Raw genomic sequence first — 19,863 nt, 5'->3', positions numbered from 1 at the left:
GAAAGTCAAAACGGCTACAAAGAAAACTTGTTTGATAGGCATTACTTAGAAGTTGGCGGATGACAAGATAGACACAATTTTTATGGATAACAACTTCTTTGGATAACACAAAAAAGGTTAAAATGGCCACAGGCCCATTGTCAAAACGGCCCCAAAAAAATCCTTACGGCCACAACAAAATTGTTCTGTGTGGCCGTTAAGACTATTTATTGTGTCCATTAGGACTGTTTTTTTTTGTTGCCGTTCTGACTATGGGTTGTTGCCGTTTTGAGCTTTGGCCTTTTTTAGCTTACCTTTTGAGGCCGTTCTGACTTAGGGCCGTTTTGACCCGCTCCCTCTCATATTAGCTTGCGCAGCGCAACTAGGACATGGTACTAGTCTGCTAGGTACATCAAATGTTATAAAAATCGCATAAAATCTCTTAAGTTATAAAACCCATCTTGCCAATTCTATATTTTGCCAATTTAGAATTTCATCCACCTAAATCCATATATTTAGTGTTGTATTTGCATGATACGAAACTGAACATTTTGATTAGCTTTACATGTTGACGTTTGACAACAAATATGGAAGGCGTGTTATGGAAGTGGACAAATTATTTATCGGGTAAGAGAATGAGACATAGTGGCTCATTGTGAAAACTTTTGCTTTTTTCGGAATCGTTCACATTTCTGTCGTGAACAACCAGTTTTTCCTTTTTGTTTCTTCAACGAAACGCCAACATATTTGAACACAATACTCCCTGTGTGACTGTCAAATCCTCAATTTAGATTTTACTTTTTACGCCGGTTTTGTGTGATCGGATTGTTCAATATGGATCATGATATACTTTAGTCTGTCGCGACAATAGAGTCATTTGCATATTCCCTGTGGGCAACAATGCAGTTTACCGGGCGCAGCCCGAGCTCTACCATCCGCTCAATTACCGCGCTATAGTGCCACTGCTGTCTCGTTATACCGTTACCGTGCCTCACGCTCTGGTGACTCTCGCTTCACGATCCAACACCCGTTTTCGGTCTTAGGGAAACTTACACATCTTTACAATCAAACACCCCTTTTCGGTCTTAGGGAAACTTACACGTCTTTACGATCCAACACCCGTTTATCGGTCTTAGGGAAACTTACACGTCTTTACGATCCAACACCCGTTTTCGGTCATTAGGGTTAGCCTGCTTTGGGCAAGGGTGAGCCATAAATTCTTACCTTTACAAGCGTTAATCCTTTTAATCCCATTGGTCGGTCATGCTGACAAAAACAATTGCGGGTGTGATTTCAAGAAAACATGAATGGGAGCGCGGACCGTGACGTCATACGCATGCGCAATTCATTGTTTACTGATTACGCGAGCATGTCAATGGGGATTCTAATGACCCGTTGAACGAGCACTGATTACATGTGATAGCGCCTGTGGTCCAGTGGTAGAGCGTCGGCTAATTAACGCATTAATTAGCAGAACCGGTGAGCCGGCGAAGCGCGTTCGAGCCCCCACAGCGCTAATTGGATCTGAAAAAGTGCGCCCGGTAAAGTGCACTACTCCCTCCCTGTGTAAGTAAACTGATAAACTTGATTTGTATATGCGATCATATCCACGATACACATGTTAGGTGTCAGGTGATCATGAGGCTGGTGTTGATGTTAATAGTTTTTTCCACAGTAATAACGATGTTACTGGTTACTGAATTTCTTTTGAAAACGTTTCATTTCCTTGCCTGCCCAGATGCAACATTTGCTGACTGACTTCTAGGTAATCACCGTAATTAGCAGCAAAACTATCAAATACTGCCAATACATCATATAGGAAGCTGACAAATGTCAGGCTGTGATGAGAGTGTGTCATGTTAGTTCCATTCTCACTTCTTATGTTACTTTTAATATTGTTCAACACATATATGCAGATTCCTTTCTCCTGCTATTTTTTTAAGTATTGTAAGAAGAGCTTGTAATAGGCCATATATATACTCAAACTAATATCAGAAATGTTAGATAGAGACAAATTTTACAGTGGTTTAGGTACAGTCGGTTTTCACATGGAACATGCTGCTATTTTGCAAAGCTCATTAAAATCAGATGTTAGTTCTCACTGCCATTAAACAAAGATCTGAGGACACCCCATTACGGGTCACGTCAGAGCGACCTTTTGAAAACTCTGACCGACCAATGGAATAACAGACAAAAAGTTGACATTAGCCAATCAGAAGGCAGCTTTCTCGTGCTTTACGGCACTAATTACAAATTGGCGACTACGCTTCGAAACATATTTTGACAAATTCTCGCTTAAAAAATTGAAACCTAAACAAAAGAACATTCTCGAATGGCTAATATATGGTCTAGATTGTATAGATTCAGTCGTTATGCCCGTAACTTTGTTCGGAATACCCTGTTTTAAAGTTTTCAAAGCGGGATGATGACAAATCACATTCCGACTGTCACTTTCAGGATCTGGTAAGCGACGCTCTGATTGGTCGGATGAAAGGTCGTTCTGACGTGACCCCTAATGGGATGTCCTCAGATCTTTGTTTAGCGGTAACTGTTGACAGTTATTCATATTGTGCACATTACTAGTTCCTGCATTTCTAAAGAAAATTCATTCAGGGTTTTTTGCGACACACAAATGTGCATCCAGTACTCACAAATGTTAAGATTGGACACCAAAAAAAAGAATAATATTCAGTGTACCTACAGCACATCAAGAGCAATAATGGGTGTCTGTCATTTCATCCATCAATCGTTAACACTGTCTACAGGATCACTGATTCATTCCAGGCTCAAAAAGTAATTATCAAAACATACTGTACACATCACCATTTCAAATCTCTACCTGACCTTTTTGATAGTCAAGGTAAATCCTGACATTGTAAGTTTGATTCAGTTAGTAAGTGATTAGCCTCTTGGTGTACAAAAGAAACTTATAAAAACGACTACCTGCATATCGTGATGTGTGTGCAAGGTAAATCATGTTCACTGTGTTTACATCATGTACATGTTCAAACATTTTACTTGTAGTTCCAAGTTGTCCAGTGACATAAATCTATTGCTAACCAAAATTGTTTTTTGTTTTTTTGACATTTTTTATTCCTTTCAAAGGGTTGTACATCAGGTTCAGAGGTTACACAGTAGGTTTAGTCAATTGTAGTGAAAATACGTTACATGGATGTACATTTCTTGTGATATGAATATAGCATGCACAATTGAAACACACACACACACACACACACACACACACACACACACACACACACACACACACACACACACACACACACATGCACACACACACGCACATGCACACACATGCACACACACATGATATGCCTCAAGAAGATCATGAAAAGTTGTATCGATAGTCAGATATAACTAAAACAATTATGATGGTATTGCTATTTGAGGCGTAACTGATCTATAGCCTTATTGTACAGGGCATGATGATTATATTAATTTGTGTAGAATTTTTCCCCATTTTCGTTCAAATTGTAATAGACCATTTTTTTTGTGGCAATGAATTTTTCAATCATCGCTGACTCTTTTAGTATTTACCTAAAATTATCAAAAATTAGTTTCTCACCCTTAATACTTGATATATATATATCTTTTACTGGATATTATTATATGATTAAGTAAAAGTTTATTTTTGTCGAATCCAAAAATAACTGAGTATCTGGTAAGTGAGATCCTAGTATTTGTGTCAAGGTTTAAAAAAGTTTCCAGTTTGCTCCAAAAGTGTTTAACATATTCACATTCCCAATATACATGTATAAGGTTTTCGCCTTTTAAGTCACAAAAGGAGCAAATGTCATTATCAACTAGTTTCATTTTTAATAATTCCTTTTTGGTGTAAATTATTCTATGGATAAACTTAAACTGAAAGTCAATCAATTTAGTATCTTTAGTACATTTTCTGAAATTTGAATAAACTTCTTTCCATTGAATATCATTATCAAAAAGAGATTGCCATTTTCCATTTACTAAGGGTGGTTTTGTTTTTGTAAGTAGTCTATCATAAAAGTACCTAGATCCTTGAACGGGTATAAATATATCCCTCAATTGTGGACTAAGATTTAAGTCATATATTGGTATTTTGATAATATGATTGACAGTGTCTCTCCATTCTTTAGGTATACTAAGTTTAACCTTATTATAATCTAATATTGTACCCTGTATATCAAAACGTACTTTTAATATTTCAAATGGCAAAAGTCCATTCTCATTACATAAGTCCTTAATTGTCATTATACCCTTTTTAAACCAATTTTTAATTATGTAGTTTTCATGTTTAAATTGGTGATTTAGCCATAGGGGCTGTGATAGAATTTCGGAGATCCTTTCTGAATTTGTTGTAAATTTTCTGCCGTAATTTCCCCAAACATTTAAAACATCTCTCCAAAAAGGGTTTTTCACACATAAATATTTATCAGCATTGACTCCTAAATTTATCATATCAGTGAAAGAAAAAACTGAGGGATTATCACATGTACTCTTTTTTAAATACTTTCTTAATGTAGATAATTTTAGTGATTCTATAAATATTTTAATGTCCACCATTCTAAGCCCACCATCAGCATAAATTTTTTTCAGATTTTGCCTTTTAATTTTATCTGGTTTATTATTCCATAAAAAACTAAACAAAATTTTGTTTAAGTTTGTAATAAAATCTTCTTGGGGGTTTGGCAGTGCCATAAAAATATGGACAAGAGTTGAGAGAGCCAATGACTTGATAACAGTAATTTTACCTATAAGAGTCAAGTTTCTTCTTCTCCAGTTTGCCAATAGCCTATTTATTGTTTCAAGTCTTTTTCGGGTATTGATAACCCATAGATCTTGCAAATGGGGGTTGAGAATAATTCCTAACACTTCAAAATTGCCTATATGCCAGTCTAACTTTAAGTCTTCGCAAATATTTGTTGAGCTCCTTGCTTGCGTCTCGATCCATATGGCTTTTGTTTTATCAATATTTATTTTAAGTCCAGACATTTTAAAGAAACAATCAAGTATATTTATTGCTGCATACAGGCAGTCAGCCTCTCCTTTTAAGAATAATTGTGTGTCGTCTGCATACTGACCTAATTTGTACTCTTTCTCATTCAATACAATTCCTATAATGTTTTTATTGTCTCTTATCATACAGCCTAAGATTTCCACAGCAAAAAAAAAAAGATATGGTGATATTGGATCTCCTTGTCTGCAACCTCTTTCATTAATAAAGAAAGAAGACATATGACCGTTTTCTATTACACAAGAGGATGCATTATTAGTTAGTAGGTGTATCCATTTTATCGTATAAGGCCCATGTGTCACACTTGAAAACAAGTAATTTCCTACCTTTCAGTCTATGTTTTGAAAAAAACAAAAACTTACTGCAATAATATCAGATCATTCCACCTTGTTTAAAACATGGATGGCTGCAAACCTGATTAGTTTTTGATTTATCTTGATTATATTATGTATATGAAGTCATTGTTATATCTCATAAACAATGTGTTGATAAGTTTTATTTATTGATAGTTTTTATTACATCCATTGCCTAGTGTTATCATGGTTATTGATAACCTAAATTAATCAGGATAATTGATAATATATATGTTAGTTCAATTTTTTGTAGTAGAAGTTCAGTAACTATAGACATGTTAAATATTTATTAGCCTAAATAGTGATATCATCATCATCATAGACCTCTGAAATTCTGCTATCCCTGAGGATTCTTATAATATTAGACAGTGATAAACATATTGTTGGAAAAACTGACTCTAGGTGGTGGGCTTGTGCAAATCTCTATCCCTGCAGTCAATATTCAGTGAATATGTTTAAGTCATTATTTATACATGTCTGGTCACAGCTGTATCCTTGGTAACTATGGCAACATGAACATGATGGATGCATGTTGAGGTTCCTTGATATACAGCATGTATACAATGAAGAGTGTGACACAAGTTAATACAGTAGTGAGTTACAACTTAAAATTCACATTGGCAGTAGTTCAGCCATATTGTGACTATAACCATGATAACATTGTGTACATAGTACGAGTTGTGGTAAGGATCGTGTTGATGTTACTGTTACCCAGGGAAGTAAGTTTGAAATCACAAAATGATTACATGAATACAACTTGTTTTGTGTTCAATGGCTGTTCATATAGAATGTGTATCAGGGCACCCCCATAATCTTAAATTATTCAATTAATTACATGAGCATTACAACAACCCCTGATGAAGAAAACTCATTGAATTTGTTGAAGTCTTGTGCTGACAACTGCTGTGTGTTTCAGGTTGGCAACCGCGATGGTTTGTCCTAGACAATGGAGTCCTCTCCTACTACAAATCACAAGAGGATGTCAACAATGGCTGTAAAGGTTCAATCAAGATGACTGTATGTGACATAGTTGGTGAGTCGACTTTCAAAAACAGCCATCTTTGGTTGAATTTTTCCAAGTTAACAAACAGCTAAATTGACTTAATTGTTTTGAAATTTTTGTTTACCTGTTGGCCAGTGTAGCATGTGGAGGCATGGTTGGATGCCTTTAATGTGGAACAGATTGCAAGTGCCTGTTATCAATTCATAATTATTTTGTCTAAATATGTACTGGCCTTAAGAAGGGACACAAACTTTCATTTTTCATCATTGCATCATTCTTGACAACAGCCTTAGCACTAAGATGGAAATAAATGTTTTCAGTCCATCCAACTGATGCTGCCCGACTGGACTTAATTATTCATGGAGAACAACACTATTATGTAAAGGCTGCTACAACCAAGGAGAGACAGGAATGGCTTGTTGCTCTGGGCAGCGCCAAGGCCATGCTCAACAACAGTGGACGAGCTGCAGATTCAGGTAACTGTAACGTTATGTATCAGATGTAGCTATGGTACTGGATTTCATTTCTGTCCTTAATGCTGTATAGCCACCATGTACGTATGTTGATATTTTGCTTCATGTTCAAGCTGATGAAGTATCCCCAGGCAGCCTTCGCTCCAAAAAGTCGGAATTGCGACTGTATTGTGACCTCCTTATGCAGCAGGTCCACTCTGTCAAACAAGCCGTAAATACTGACCAGGCAGACACTCAGGTAAGCTATCTCCTCATGTCCTCTGTCAAACAAGCCATAAATACTGACCAGGCACACACACAGGTAAGCTATCTCCTCATGTCCACTGTCAAACAAGCTGTAAATACTGACCAGGCAGACACTCGGGTAAGCTATCTCCTCATGTCCTCTGTCAAACAAGCCGTAAATACTGACCAGGCAGACACACAGGTAAGCTATCTCCTCATGTCCACTGTCAAACAAGCCGTAAATACTGACCAGGCAGACACCCGGGTAAGCTATCTCCTCATGTCCACTGTCAAACAAGCTGTAAATACTGACCAGGCAGACACTCAGGTAAGCTATCTCCTCATGTCCTCTGCCAAACAAGCCGTAAATACTGACCAGGCAGACACACAGATAAGCTATCTCCTCATGTCCACTGTCAAACAAGCCGTAAATACTGACCAGGCAGACACTCGGGTAAGCTATCTCCTCATGTCCTCTGTCAAACAAGCCGTAAATACTGACCAGGCACACACACAGGTAAGCTATCTCCTCATGTCCACTGTCAAACAAGCCGTAAATACTGACCAGGCAGACACCCGGGTAAGCTATCTCCTCATGTCCACTGTCAAACAAGCCGTAAATACTGACCAGGCAGACACCTGGGTAAGCTATCTCCTCATGTCCACTGTCAAACAAGCTGTAAATACTGACCAGGCAGACACTCAGGTAAGCTATCTCCTCATGTCCTCTGCCAAACAAGCCGTAAATACTGACCAGGCAGACACACAGATAAGCTATCTCCTCATGTCCACTGTCAAACAAGCCGTAAATACTGACCAGGCAGACACTCGGGTAAGCTATCTCTTCATGGCCACTGTCAAACAAGCCGTAAATACTGACCAGGCAGACACTCAGGTAAGCTATCTCCTCATGTCCTCTGCCAAACAAGCCGTAAATACTGACCAGGCAGACACACAGATAAGCTATCTCCTCATGTCCACTGTCAAACAAGCCGTAAATACTGACCAGGCAGACACTCGGGTAAGCTATCTCCTCATGTCCTCTGTCAAACAAGCCGTAAATACTGACCAGGCACACACACAGGTAAGCTATCTCCTCATGTCCACTGTCAAACAAGCCGTAAATACTGACCAGGCAGACACCCGGGTAAGCTATCTCCTCATGTCCACTGTCAAACAAGCCGTAAATACTGACCAGGCAGACACCCGGGTAAGCTATCTCCTCATGTCCACTGTCAAACAAGCTGTAAATACTGACCAGGCAGACACTCAGGTAAGCTATCTCCTCATGTCCTCTGCCAAACAAGCCGTAAATACTGACCAGGCAGACACACAGATAAGCTATCTCCTCATGTCCACTGTCAAACAAGCCGTAAATACTGACCAGGCAGACACTCGGGTAAGCTATCTCTTCATGGCCACTGTCAAACAAGCCGTAAATACTGACCAGGCAGACACTCAGGTAAGCTATCTCCCAGTGTCCACTCTGTTAAACAAGCTGAACACACAGCATGTGTATTCCCAGGTGAGTTATCTCCCCTGGACTACCTTCGTCTTGGGGAGTAGTCTCCCCTTGTCTACTTGGTCAAAGCTATTCATTATGAACAGTGGAGGCTGTGACACTCTTTCAGCTAAATGAACCATGCTAACAGTGCCCCCCTCAAATAAGATAAAACAAATTCCCTTGAAATAAACATACCCAACTGCATGTCTTTGAATGTTGCAACATCAAAACGTCATGTCGTATCTCCCCATGGGTTTTCTGAGTCAAAATAGATCCCCGGTACCCAGTGTTTGATTTAAGAGCAAACTAAAAGGAGATTTGGATGGTTGCTATGTTTGATTAGGCTAATTGTTTGTCAATGACAACATGTGTTGATCATTGTGCTATCTGGTTTGCCTGAACCAAAGTTGATAATTTACATGCCTCCTTGAACTTGTTGATATGGCAGAATTACTGCAGACTGCAGCATAAAACAACATTCACTCAGTCATATAGTCAGTCACGTGGATTTGACGTGTGAAATGGTCACTTACCCTGAAGAATGTTTATTATGTTGGAGTGAAAGTATGAACATGTTTTCTGTGCCTTTGTTGCAACCAAATATAGTGTGTTTGGAAAACTTTTTATACAATTAGTATTGGTAGTGATTAAAATGTGCCGGATAATTTTTAAGTGAGCAATCGATGTACACAGATGGTAGTATTTAGTTTTCTGTAAGATTGAACTAACCAGCAGGGCTGCTATAATAGGAACTAAACAAATTATTGTATATTTTTACTTATCCTGCATTACTCCTTTATGCTTTCACTGCTTACCTTACCTTACAACAAAATGACAGCATACAGCAGTAGTCTTAGGTGAAGAAATAAAAGTTTTTTTAAAGTCCCACTCTCGCTTTTTGCACTGACCACTGCCGCTGTCTTTGTGACCTTGATGACAAGTCAGCTTCCTCACAACACTGCCTGTTGCACCAAAGCAAGGACATGTCTCAGCGGATCTCTTAAAATTTGACAATTTTAGACCTTCAGCTTGGCATATAATTCTAAAATTTATCTCCGATGGGTGATGAATTCTCTTCATATTACTTTCACTATGTTGTGTAGTTTTATGTGGATTATTTAGGCGTACAAAGATTTTTTTCCCGCCATGTGCTCGTTGTTTTGAATTTGTGTCACAATTGTTTGCCTGTAAGGGTAGTCAAATTGTTTACAATTCTCAGCTACGTATGTATAATATATTCTTATGTTTTTTGTATACTAGTAGCTTCAGCGTTACATAAGCGTTTGCATGTATCAATATTTGTGAAATACACTTTCAACTTGTAAAAAATATCTGGCGATAGAATATTGTTGAATTCTATGGCAATCTTCCAACTCCGTCTCATCAACAATTCTCTATTTTGTTTAACTTATGCTTGCGCGTTGTACTAATTGTCGTGAAAAATAATATTCCAAGGATCCTCAACCACGTTGTTTGGCATGCACACAGATTTGCTCTCCAAACTTTAAATGTAATTGTTGTGCACCTCTTCTTTTTTTTGTGACATTCTTCTGTCATTAGTACACCTTATCTTTGGTGGGTAATATGGCTTCCGCCATTTTGACTGCAGACGTTCATCATCCGCCGATATCAACAGTACCGGAAGCTTTTGTGAGATTGTACCTGCTCCTAATTTTCAGGCGCCTGGGACATCCAGTACTACTATCCCTGCGACGCCGGCACATGCTTTTCAAGATGGGGGTAGCGCAGGCGCAAGCCATGATCCAGCGTTGCGTTTCATAAACACCTCTACAATTACATCAGCCCCAGGGCTTACAGCGTACCCTGTTACGCAGGCGACACATGATTAGCATAGCTCTGTTCTAACAACTTATCCAGTGCAGCAGATGTACGCTCAGGCTTCAGCACTGTTCCAGAACACTAATCGGATGCAAAACTTTATGCAGTCCATGTGGCAGCAGTCTATGGCATACATGTATCCTGCGCCTACGCCTATGTACCAGATGCCTGCGTCAGCTATAACTATGGCACAAGTGTTACCAAAGCGCATGCATTGCCAGTACACCAGTGCGTACATGGACATCAGCGCATGACTCCTTGTCACCAGGCAGGTCATCAAAGCCTTCTGATAGAGAAGGCTCTACGCACTGGAGCACAAGCCGTCAGACTTATCAAATGGCGAGGATGGCGATTCCTCTGTAGAATGGAATACGCATCTAGACTTAGCGCCAGTACCTGATTGGGTGGCAGACCGTCTCATGTCATAGGCGCCCATTCCCTGGTAATGGGGTGGATAAAAGGGACACCACGAGGTCACATCCTACATCGATTCTGGTGGATTGGATGTTGACAGACATGATTAGGTCATTGGACGAGGACTTCTCCAAGCTCACACTTGCTCTGTCATTTGAGCCACCCAAGTTTAGGAAGGATGATTTCCCTGTCCATGCGTTTGAGGTCGCAGACCCAGCTCATAGTTTGGATGAGGACATACAAAGGATGACAGGCTCATCAAGGCCAACCACCCTTAAGGTACAAGATACCAGATTTGTCAGCACTAGCGTCGTCATTGCATGCAGTGGATCGGTATCTATCGGGATAACCCTTACCAAACCCTTTCCAACAGCGTCAGATTGACCACATAAGAAACCATCTTAAGGCTGCTCTGGCGGAGATTACCGTCACAAGTAGACTTGGTTATTTAGCGCTTTCCAACTGGGACTCTGAGTTCAAGCGCAGGATGCTGCGTAAACCTTGGTCATCTCAATGAACAGATCGCAGACACGCCCACCAAAGTTTCCATTTAAGCTAGGGATGAGACCGCGCTCAAGGCTCTAGAGCACGTCTCTCATAGTCTATCCCAGCAGGCTGGCAGGTCAGGCAATTATAAGGCTAGACATGCGTCTCTACCAAGGCAGGGGAGGTGATAAGAGGGGTAAACACTGAAGTGTTGGACAGTCACATCTGGGAACTCCCACCCCAAGTCATTCCAATTGTCGATTCCCCCATAGGCGAGAGACTGAATCTGTTTCGGAAAAACTGGACCATTCTCAAAGACGATTACGCACTCAACGTACTACGTCACGGTTACCGTCTAGACATAGAGTTAACCCCACTGTTGACAAAAGCTCCTCCGCCTTGAAAATATCCAAGAAAGCAACATCTGCTATTAAAATTCAACATAGACATACTGTTGGTGAACATTATTAACATTGCAACATTGGAGTTAACACCAGGGTTATATTCTCACGTCTTCCTGTTTGTTTTCTTGGCGTAAGGTAAGCAGTGAATGCATTAAGGAGTAATGCAGAATAAGTATACAAATGTAATTAATGTTTAAAATTGACTAAATTTCCTTTTCATTCAAGAAACTTGACGAAGCAACTTCTCTACTGACGGCCACCTGTGACACGTTTATCCAGACACTGGAAGACTGCATGCAACTCGCCAAACATGTCTCTACTCCTGGGCCGACAGAGCTGGGTCCTTCCCCACCCTCCCCTACACGCACAACCAGAAAGGTATGGACATTCTTCATCACTGATGTCACATTGTTTTGTAATTGGTATTTGGCTGAAATAAGGATCTTTGCTATTATGATTATTATCTTGAATTTTTAGATAGGGGCATGGATGTCCAAATGGTCTAAGGTACAGCAATTCATTGTAGAGAGTTGCTTCCCTTTGCTGTATCAAGATCCATTGGCAGTGGAATCGAATCTCAGCTTCGCATGGCCTCGGTCTGTCATAACTGCTTGTGGGATGTAAATTTCCGACAAACACAGTGCTGACATGCCTTGATATGATTGCAAAGTACAATGATGTTTAAGGCAGTGTTAAACCCAGCTCTGGCACGAATGCATCCTTGTCAATCCTAAGGCGGATACCAGGTATCAGTCGGCCACTGTGGTTGCTGAGGATTGATAATACTAATAATAATGGGAGTCCCTTTCGACGAATCTCAGCTATCACTGGTAGATATACTATGTTGCCATGATTGTGGATCTCATAATAAATTAAAATGTATACTTCTAGGGATCAAGGAATGTTTCAAGGTCCAACTCTGTTGAAAAGTGAGTGTCTTTGGCTGTGGTAAATATGAACTGACAGTTTTTCTTAATCATGACATGGACATTTTAATTTGATCAGTCATCTACTATTAAAAACTCTTCTTCGAAATAATCACTATAATGGAATTATAAGCATGATAAATAATAACTTGTATTATCTTTTGTTTCAAAACAATATTAATCTTGATCGCACGAGGGTTTTCTTCATGAGAATAAGAAAAGCAACAGAGAGCAACCATTCTGTGGAATTTTGATCATTACGATGCACACTTTAAGAAGATTGTGTCTTGTTTGGAATTTGTAACTGTAAGTGTGTATGTATTCCGTTTTGGTTGCTCTCCGCTGGTTTTATTGGTAGGCCTGAGAGCTGTACCTGTGGGGAACAAGAACAGGTTCCTAGCAGTACTAGCACAACTTGCTTGTACATGCTGTAAACACCTGTGAAGATCCAGGTTAGAATAGGTCTTTTCAACCCATGCTTGCCGTAAAAGGTGACTATGTCATAAGAGGCGACTAAAAGGATCTGGTGGTCAGTCCTGCTGACTTGGTTGATGCATGTCATAGCGTCCCAATTGCATAGATCAATGCTCATTATGTCATCATACCCAGCTGAAATATCATTGACTGTGACATTAGACAACATTCACTTCCTCATTAGAGCTGTACATCACTTAATCATCATTTATCTGTCCCAGGTCAGTGCATCCCAAATTGTCTCCAATGAACTCTTATGATGGTGTCACACCCATGCGACCTCGTACAAGACCAAGATCTGGTTCAGAAAGTTCCTTCTCCGAGTCCGAGCTCACCAACGGAACAATTCGACCACGCTCAATCAATTCAGACTCAAATGTGATATATGAAGTAGAACCTGTGAAGGAGGAGTCAGGAGGTGGTGATAACCAATCAGAGAAATCTGTTGGTGTGAGTGACAGTTCAGATACCCAACCAAAGCCTTTGTTATCATTGAACCATAAAAGAAACTCAGAAGAACATGATGGCTTGGAGGATTTTAAGGATGCAATTGATAGCAAGATACCAACATTTTTCTCAGCAATGAAACCAAGGTAAATAGTATTTATGTCATATATATATTGTTGATGCCCGTCAACTAAATGTTTTTCATCTCAACACTGCTCATAGCCATTTTAGGCTTCATATGGGGGGTCTGATTGTCTAGTATTAACATGGTTAAAGCATAGCTAATTCCCATCCCATCTTCATCTGAGCTGTCATTTGCCTTGTGTTAACATGGCTAAAGCATTGGCACGTAGCTAATTCAATCATGACAATAATTTCTCAATGTTAAGATCCTGGCTTCTTTATGAACATCATTTTGTCATTAGATCTGTTATTAACTCTATCTGTGGTTATCAGTTGAATGAGTGTTAGCAGCAGTCATGGTAGTGATCAGTTGTAAGCATGAATAATATTCTGGGGTATTTTCTACGTCCCAGAATCCTCATGGGACGTAGAAAGTAAACTCCTCATGAGGATTCTGGGTAGTAAGAGGCACTCAAATGTCATGCCTAATAATGTGTCATTTAGAGCTGAGTATCACCTGCGATCTTGCGATATGATACTTATGTCGATACAAACTGATGATACACCACAACAAATTGTAAGTAATTATGAAATCACTGAAGACTGAAATGCAATGGGCATGTCCACTTTTACCACCTTGTCCTCAAGTTCCACCATGCTTACAGGTGGCATTATAGTATTTCCCCAGTTACAGAAGGTAACTCCATCAGTCCCTGTTCTGTTTTTAGCTTATTATACCCCAACCAACAAAGTTGTCGGGGCATATAGAAACAGGCTCTGTCCATCCGAACATCCATCCGTCACGTTTCGTTTCCGGAGCATAACTCAGAAACTGTTCAATATTTTTGCATGAAACTTTGCAGGTCTGTCAAGTACATGCTGAACTGGTGCCTTTTGCTATTTAGAAATTTTAGAAATTTTTATTTTTTACGTTTCCATGGCAACAAGATGGACTTAGGTTCTGTGAGGGTAGGGTTCGTTTTCAGAGTATAACTCATAAACAGTTTAATATTTTTTCATCAAACTTTGTAGGTCTGTCAGGTACATGCTGAACTGGTGCCTTTTGCTATTTAGAAATTTTAGAAATTTTTATTTTTTACGTTTCCATGGCAACAAGATGGACTTAGGTTCTATGAGGGTAGGGTTCGTTTCTAGAGTATAACTCATAAACTGTGCAATATTTTTTCATGAAACTTTGTAGGTCTGTCAGGTACATGCTGAACTTGTGCCTTTTGCTATTTACAGATTTTATAAATTTTTATTTTTTCTATGGCAACAAGATGGACTTAGGTTCCAAATTCTTCTTTTTTTTACAATTGCCATGACAAGTTCCACCTCGGTTAAAAAGGTTAGGGTTTGTTTAGATTTAATTATGTCATAAATTCTGCAACAGGGGCGGGGATATAGCCATGTTAGTGGCAAACTCTTGTTGGGATCTTACAAGCTGAGGATTCAATTTCTCGTCTGTACCTAAGTATCTATGACATAATAGATATCAGTGAATCGTTACATCCTTGTGTCATTGTACGCAGCCTGCATGGATCGATGATCAAGCTATCAATGACGGGTTGTCTTGTCCAGGCTTGTTTATTCGTACAATATATGCTACTCAAAAGAAGTTAAGGAACATCAGATTCTTTGATATTACTAGCATGACTATAGTTAATCAGCCATAACATGATAACATTAACTGTAGTAATATGAAAGAATTGAGTGGTCCTTAGCTGCTTTTGAGTAGTGTAGTAGGAATACTACTGGCTGAGGCATAAAACAAATTTGTTCACTCATTGTTAGCACATTTAGAAAACCTTTTTGACTTCTATATACCATATTTGACTGTAGATATGCCAGATTTTGAGGACCAGAAAAATAATACTATAGAAAGGTGTCAATTGTGGTAATCTGATCGTGGTTGCTGGGAATAATGTGAGTTGATGCTGTGATGGTATGGGGAAAAGCGAAACCTGTGTAGCAGAGTAAATGGAATGGCTTATGTACCGAAAATACCATTTTAATACAGATTTCAGGGATCAATGTAATACCTCAGCTTGACTATGAGATCAGCTCATCTACAGTCATATACGGTACATGAAAAATATGACATATTAAACGCTCTGTAAAACATTATAAAGGCAAACAGTTTGACTACTGGTTCAGTGCAAAGTTTGATTTCAATCACCCGACCTAAAAGGGCAGGCTTATATAGTAATAAGTTACAAGGTCAAAAAGTACAAAAGACATTTATAAATACATGAATATTCTTCAAGATGACAATCGATCTTGGGTCAAAATATTAAGTCAAGTTACCGTATCTGGAAAATTTTGATCACCATGATCACCAGTGCATCTTTGAATCATGCCATTACTATGTGATATTATTGTGCTTTTTATGAGAAACCGGCCCAAACATTAAGGTATTGATATATCTCCGATATTAAAATTGTTCTTCAGCTGATGTCGAGGTTTGGGGGTGTCAGTGAGCCCTCACTTCTTGCCTTGTTATTGATTGTCACGGGAGCTCCTCTGTCATGTGATCAATCCAGGAGATATTGATAATGTAAATATACATGAAAAATGTCATTTTTATTCATCAAATCATAATTAACATGATCAATAAAACCAGAATCAGTGGCATCAATAAATGAAGATGTGAAGTATGTTACAAAATGTTATCATGGTTATGTCAGTCTAATCACACTTTTATGGCATGTATTCATTTTGAAGTTATTTTTACTTTTAGTTTTACTGAAGTAACAATTTTACCAAATAACGGAATTCCTGTGGAACCATTCCTGGGAGCATGCAGATCCATTGTGCCTATATTTGGTGAGTCAGCAATTTGCACTACTTAGTAATCATGGTAATGTCGAGGTTAGCTGTAGTAAGTACCGTATTCGACGTAATTAGCACCCCGCTCTAATAAGCGCCCACGGGAATATTTGCTAATATATTGGCTAGTGAACAATCCCAATTAGCACCCTTTCCAATTGATCAATGTATACAAGACTTATTTATTCGCGTATAATACACACTCGTGTGTGATATGCACCCTCAATTATGGGGAATTTAATTCTGGAAAAATATATTTGTCGTACATAAACATTTCAGGCTGCCAGCATAAACCACGAAATTTTGAGAGCGCCCTAGGCGCTTATTACGTCGAATACGGTAATTATCTTTGTTTTTGATTCATTGATGATAGTACTATGAGTATGACATTCAGGAGCAGTTCAGTAAGTTAATGTACCATAAGAAACCTTATTCTTTATGTTTGGAGACATTTCCCTCCCCACCAAGAAATATGATTCAAATGTGAATGTGTTGATTTCCTCAGAGATTACTCTTTACCATGTTTACAATGTTTACAATGTTTACCATGTTTGCCATGTTTGCCATGTTTACCATGCTGCTTCAGGTATGATATGTAATCTGTGCCAAAAACCCACTCTTGTATTACTTCATCTTCATCGGTTCATGCATGGACTGTTCATAGATATCTTTCCTCAGTTTTACTACCCAAAGTGGCTTAAGTTACAGACCACTAACTAATACGTAATGTATTCCTTGTAATAAACTATTGTGGCTGCTTGAATATTGGAGTGGGGTGGGATGGCCCTAGTAAAACCATAGACAAATTAAATTTTTTTTTTTTTAGATCAATGGAGATTGAGCAGCAGTGAACAAATCTAGTTTGTCAGTGAATATAAAATGTTTTCGGTATAAATTACCATACATTTATAGGGTTTTCTCCTTCTGTTGTTATTGAAATATATACAAATTAACATTGATTAAGCATGCTTTTAGAGATAGAGGGGCCATGGGTAGTCCAGTTTTCTAAGGCGCAGCGATTCGCTGTGCAGAGTTGAGTCCCCTGGACACGCCAGAAACCTATGATTGATTGTGGGTTCGAATCCCAGTTCACCCCGATTATGTTTCTAGGTTTGTTAGCACCATACCCGTATTCGTGAGTTTCACCAAAGTGGTAAATGTCTGAGACCTGCATCACTTCGGGCTTTCCTCCCACATTAAGCTGACACGCTGTGATGTAACGCAGTAGTGACGCAGTTATATAGTTTACTTCTTCTGTGCAGCTGATTTCTGTTAACAAATGTGTAATATACACAAGAAAATACAAACTGTCATGTAAAGTTTCAGTCTATGTAAGGGGCGCTCATAAAGATTGCCCAGTACTGACAGATTGGTCTGGAAGTTGCTCAGATGTGCTTATTGAAGCAGGGTGTTTGATACAGCGAATACGATACATGATATAAGGATATGTATTTGTTTCATATTTTGTTATTTAGCTTAGTGTAATTATTGAACTACATTAATAATCAAGTGTTATTATTAAGAAACACTTCTAGTAGGGTACATTGTATCTTTTTGCAGATAAATTAAATGGAACTGCCTTTGCTCCTGTGAAGATGGACTTTGCAGGGAACATCAGGGTGAGTAGCTCTTAGTACTGATACATAGGGCTACATACTTGGTGGCCAGCCTTTTCTAATTGCTGTATGGACAGGGCATTCGCAGCCCATGTAGGAGGCACTGGTGATTGCAAATTATGCTGTAACATGCACAGGCCCCCATACTGTCATATTTATTATTATAATGTCAAACACATTAAATACCACTGGTGCCACACACTACATACATACAGCCTATGTATATGTTACAGGGACTATGTCAAATCAAGGAATATGGTTAATCCTTGGCATTTTCAGGGAATATTTGTAATGTCTGATCCACACAGGGAATATGTATAATCCCTGGCATTTTCAGGGAATATATGTAATGTCTGATTCATGCAGGGATTATACATAATCCCTAACATTTTCAGGTATTATACATATTCCCTGATTTAACAACATGTTATTTAGATATATTCCCTGAAACTATTTCATTCAACTTTGTTAGAAAAATGATTCTCTCTAGTATCAACATAATAATGTCAAGGAATTTATTAATAAGAAAAGATTTATTTGACAAATGTTAAATATAATTGGCATACATCAGTACCAACTAATTTGAATGCAGCATTGTAACTCTTGCAGTAAGACACAAGTTATCAAAACAAGACATATTATGTACCTATTGTTTCAATTGACGCATGGCACAGCCTGGCGAGATGTAATGTTCCTGTCAGTAACAAGATCTTCAATTGCATACATCATGTACATTACTGTCGCACAATCATCAAGCCATCTTTCTGAGGCAAGGGAGTTAACTGACTATAAAAGTCCAGTTTCCACCTTTGCCGAATTTGGCTGGTATTATGGAGTTACATTTTGGCTGGACTAACGAGTCTATGCAAAGTCAAATCAAAATCGCGCAATGAAATTGAAATCCGGTTTGTAAACTGTCATGCAGATTTCGGTCAATTGCAGGTTTTACAAAGCATGTGCACCAGCAACTCATTGTCAACAGATATTTTCCAAATCTTTTCATGTTTTTAGTCAAGGTGCTCACATGATTTGATGCACTTCACGATGTAAGACCCGTTTGATCACAATATAGATCTTGATTATCGATCAGATCGTCTTGACTGGGTGCCGCCATTTTGTTTGAAGCAAATGCAAGTGATACGAAAGGTGGAATCTGATTGGTCCATAGGAGAGGCATAGAAGGGACATTACTCGTAATAACCACTGGACAAAATATCATCCATTCCAAAAAATCCTAAACTTGGAAATACCACCATTCCAATTGGAAATGTGACCATTCCAATTTTTGGCAAGGTCATATTTCCAAGCTTGGATTTGTTTGGATTTGTTTGGAAATGTTTGGATACAACATGTCATAATCATATATGTTAAACTTTGTACAACTTTTGACCTTATGTGAGGTTAGTAATGACATGAAAGTAAATAATTAAGAGTATTTTGGCACTATGTACCACGAAAAGACCAAATCATGAGCAAATTTAACTAAAAGAATTTCTGTGGCTACTCTTTATATTTAATTTCTTATCTTCCTTGTCTATAATCATATGACATTGACTATGAACTTTGAACAATTAAACAAATATTTTGTTTTCCCATACCGACTTACGGTTGTCGTAGAACAAAGACCATTTCGAGAATATAGAGGGCCTAATTATTATAATTTGAACTAATATACATATGTACATAATAGTACTAGGTATAAATTAATTTTGATAAGTGTTCGTACAAGAATATGAACTTCGAATTATCTCGGAATT

General features: G+C 38.6%; 1 protein-coding gene across 1 annotated transcript in view; it reads left to right on the top strand.

Moving 5' to 3' along the window:
- The first annotated feature begins 557 nt into the window (after positions 1 to 557).
- The window catches only part of LOC139465654 (pleckstrin homology domain-containing family A member 8-like), a 38,539-nt gene continuing 19,233 nt past the window's right edge, over positions 558 to 19,863 (top strand). Inside the window, exons 1-9 of the mRNA XM_071247388.1 lie at positions 558 to 606; positions 6,260 to 6,376; positions 6,667 to 6,822; positions 6,933 to 7,057; positions 11,917 to 12,069; positions 12,583 to 12,620; positions 13,313 to 13,684; positions 16,402 to 16,487; positions 18,051 to 18,109. Coding sequence (XP_071103489.1) covers positions 567 to 606; positions 6,260 to 6,376; positions 6,667 to 6,822; positions 6,933 to 7,057; positions 11,917 to 12,069; positions 12,583 to 12,620; positions 13,313 to 13,684; positions 16,402 to 16,487; positions 18,051 to 18,109 — 1,146 coding nt within the window. The 5' untranslated portion in view covers positions 558 to 566. The remainder of the gene's footprint in view (positions 607 to 6,259; positions 6,377 to 6,666; positions 6,823 to 6,932; positions 7,058 to 11,916; positions 12,070 to 12,582; positions 12,621 to 13,312; positions 13,685 to 16,401; positions 16,488 to 18,050; positions 18,110 to 19,863) is intronic.

The sequence above is a fragment of the Haliotis cracherodii genome, unplaced genomic scaffold, assembly GCF_022045235.1.
Source record: "Haliotis cracherodii isolate W230 unplaced genomic scaffold, xgHalCrac1.p SCAF_18, whole genome shotgun sequence".
In the NCBI taxonomy this organism is placed as follows: domain Eukaryota; kingdom Metazoa; phylum Mollusca; class Gastropoda; order Lepetellida; family Haliotidae; genus Haliotis; species Haliotis cracherodii.
This window is presented reverse-complemented; position numbering and strand designations above follow the sequence as displayed.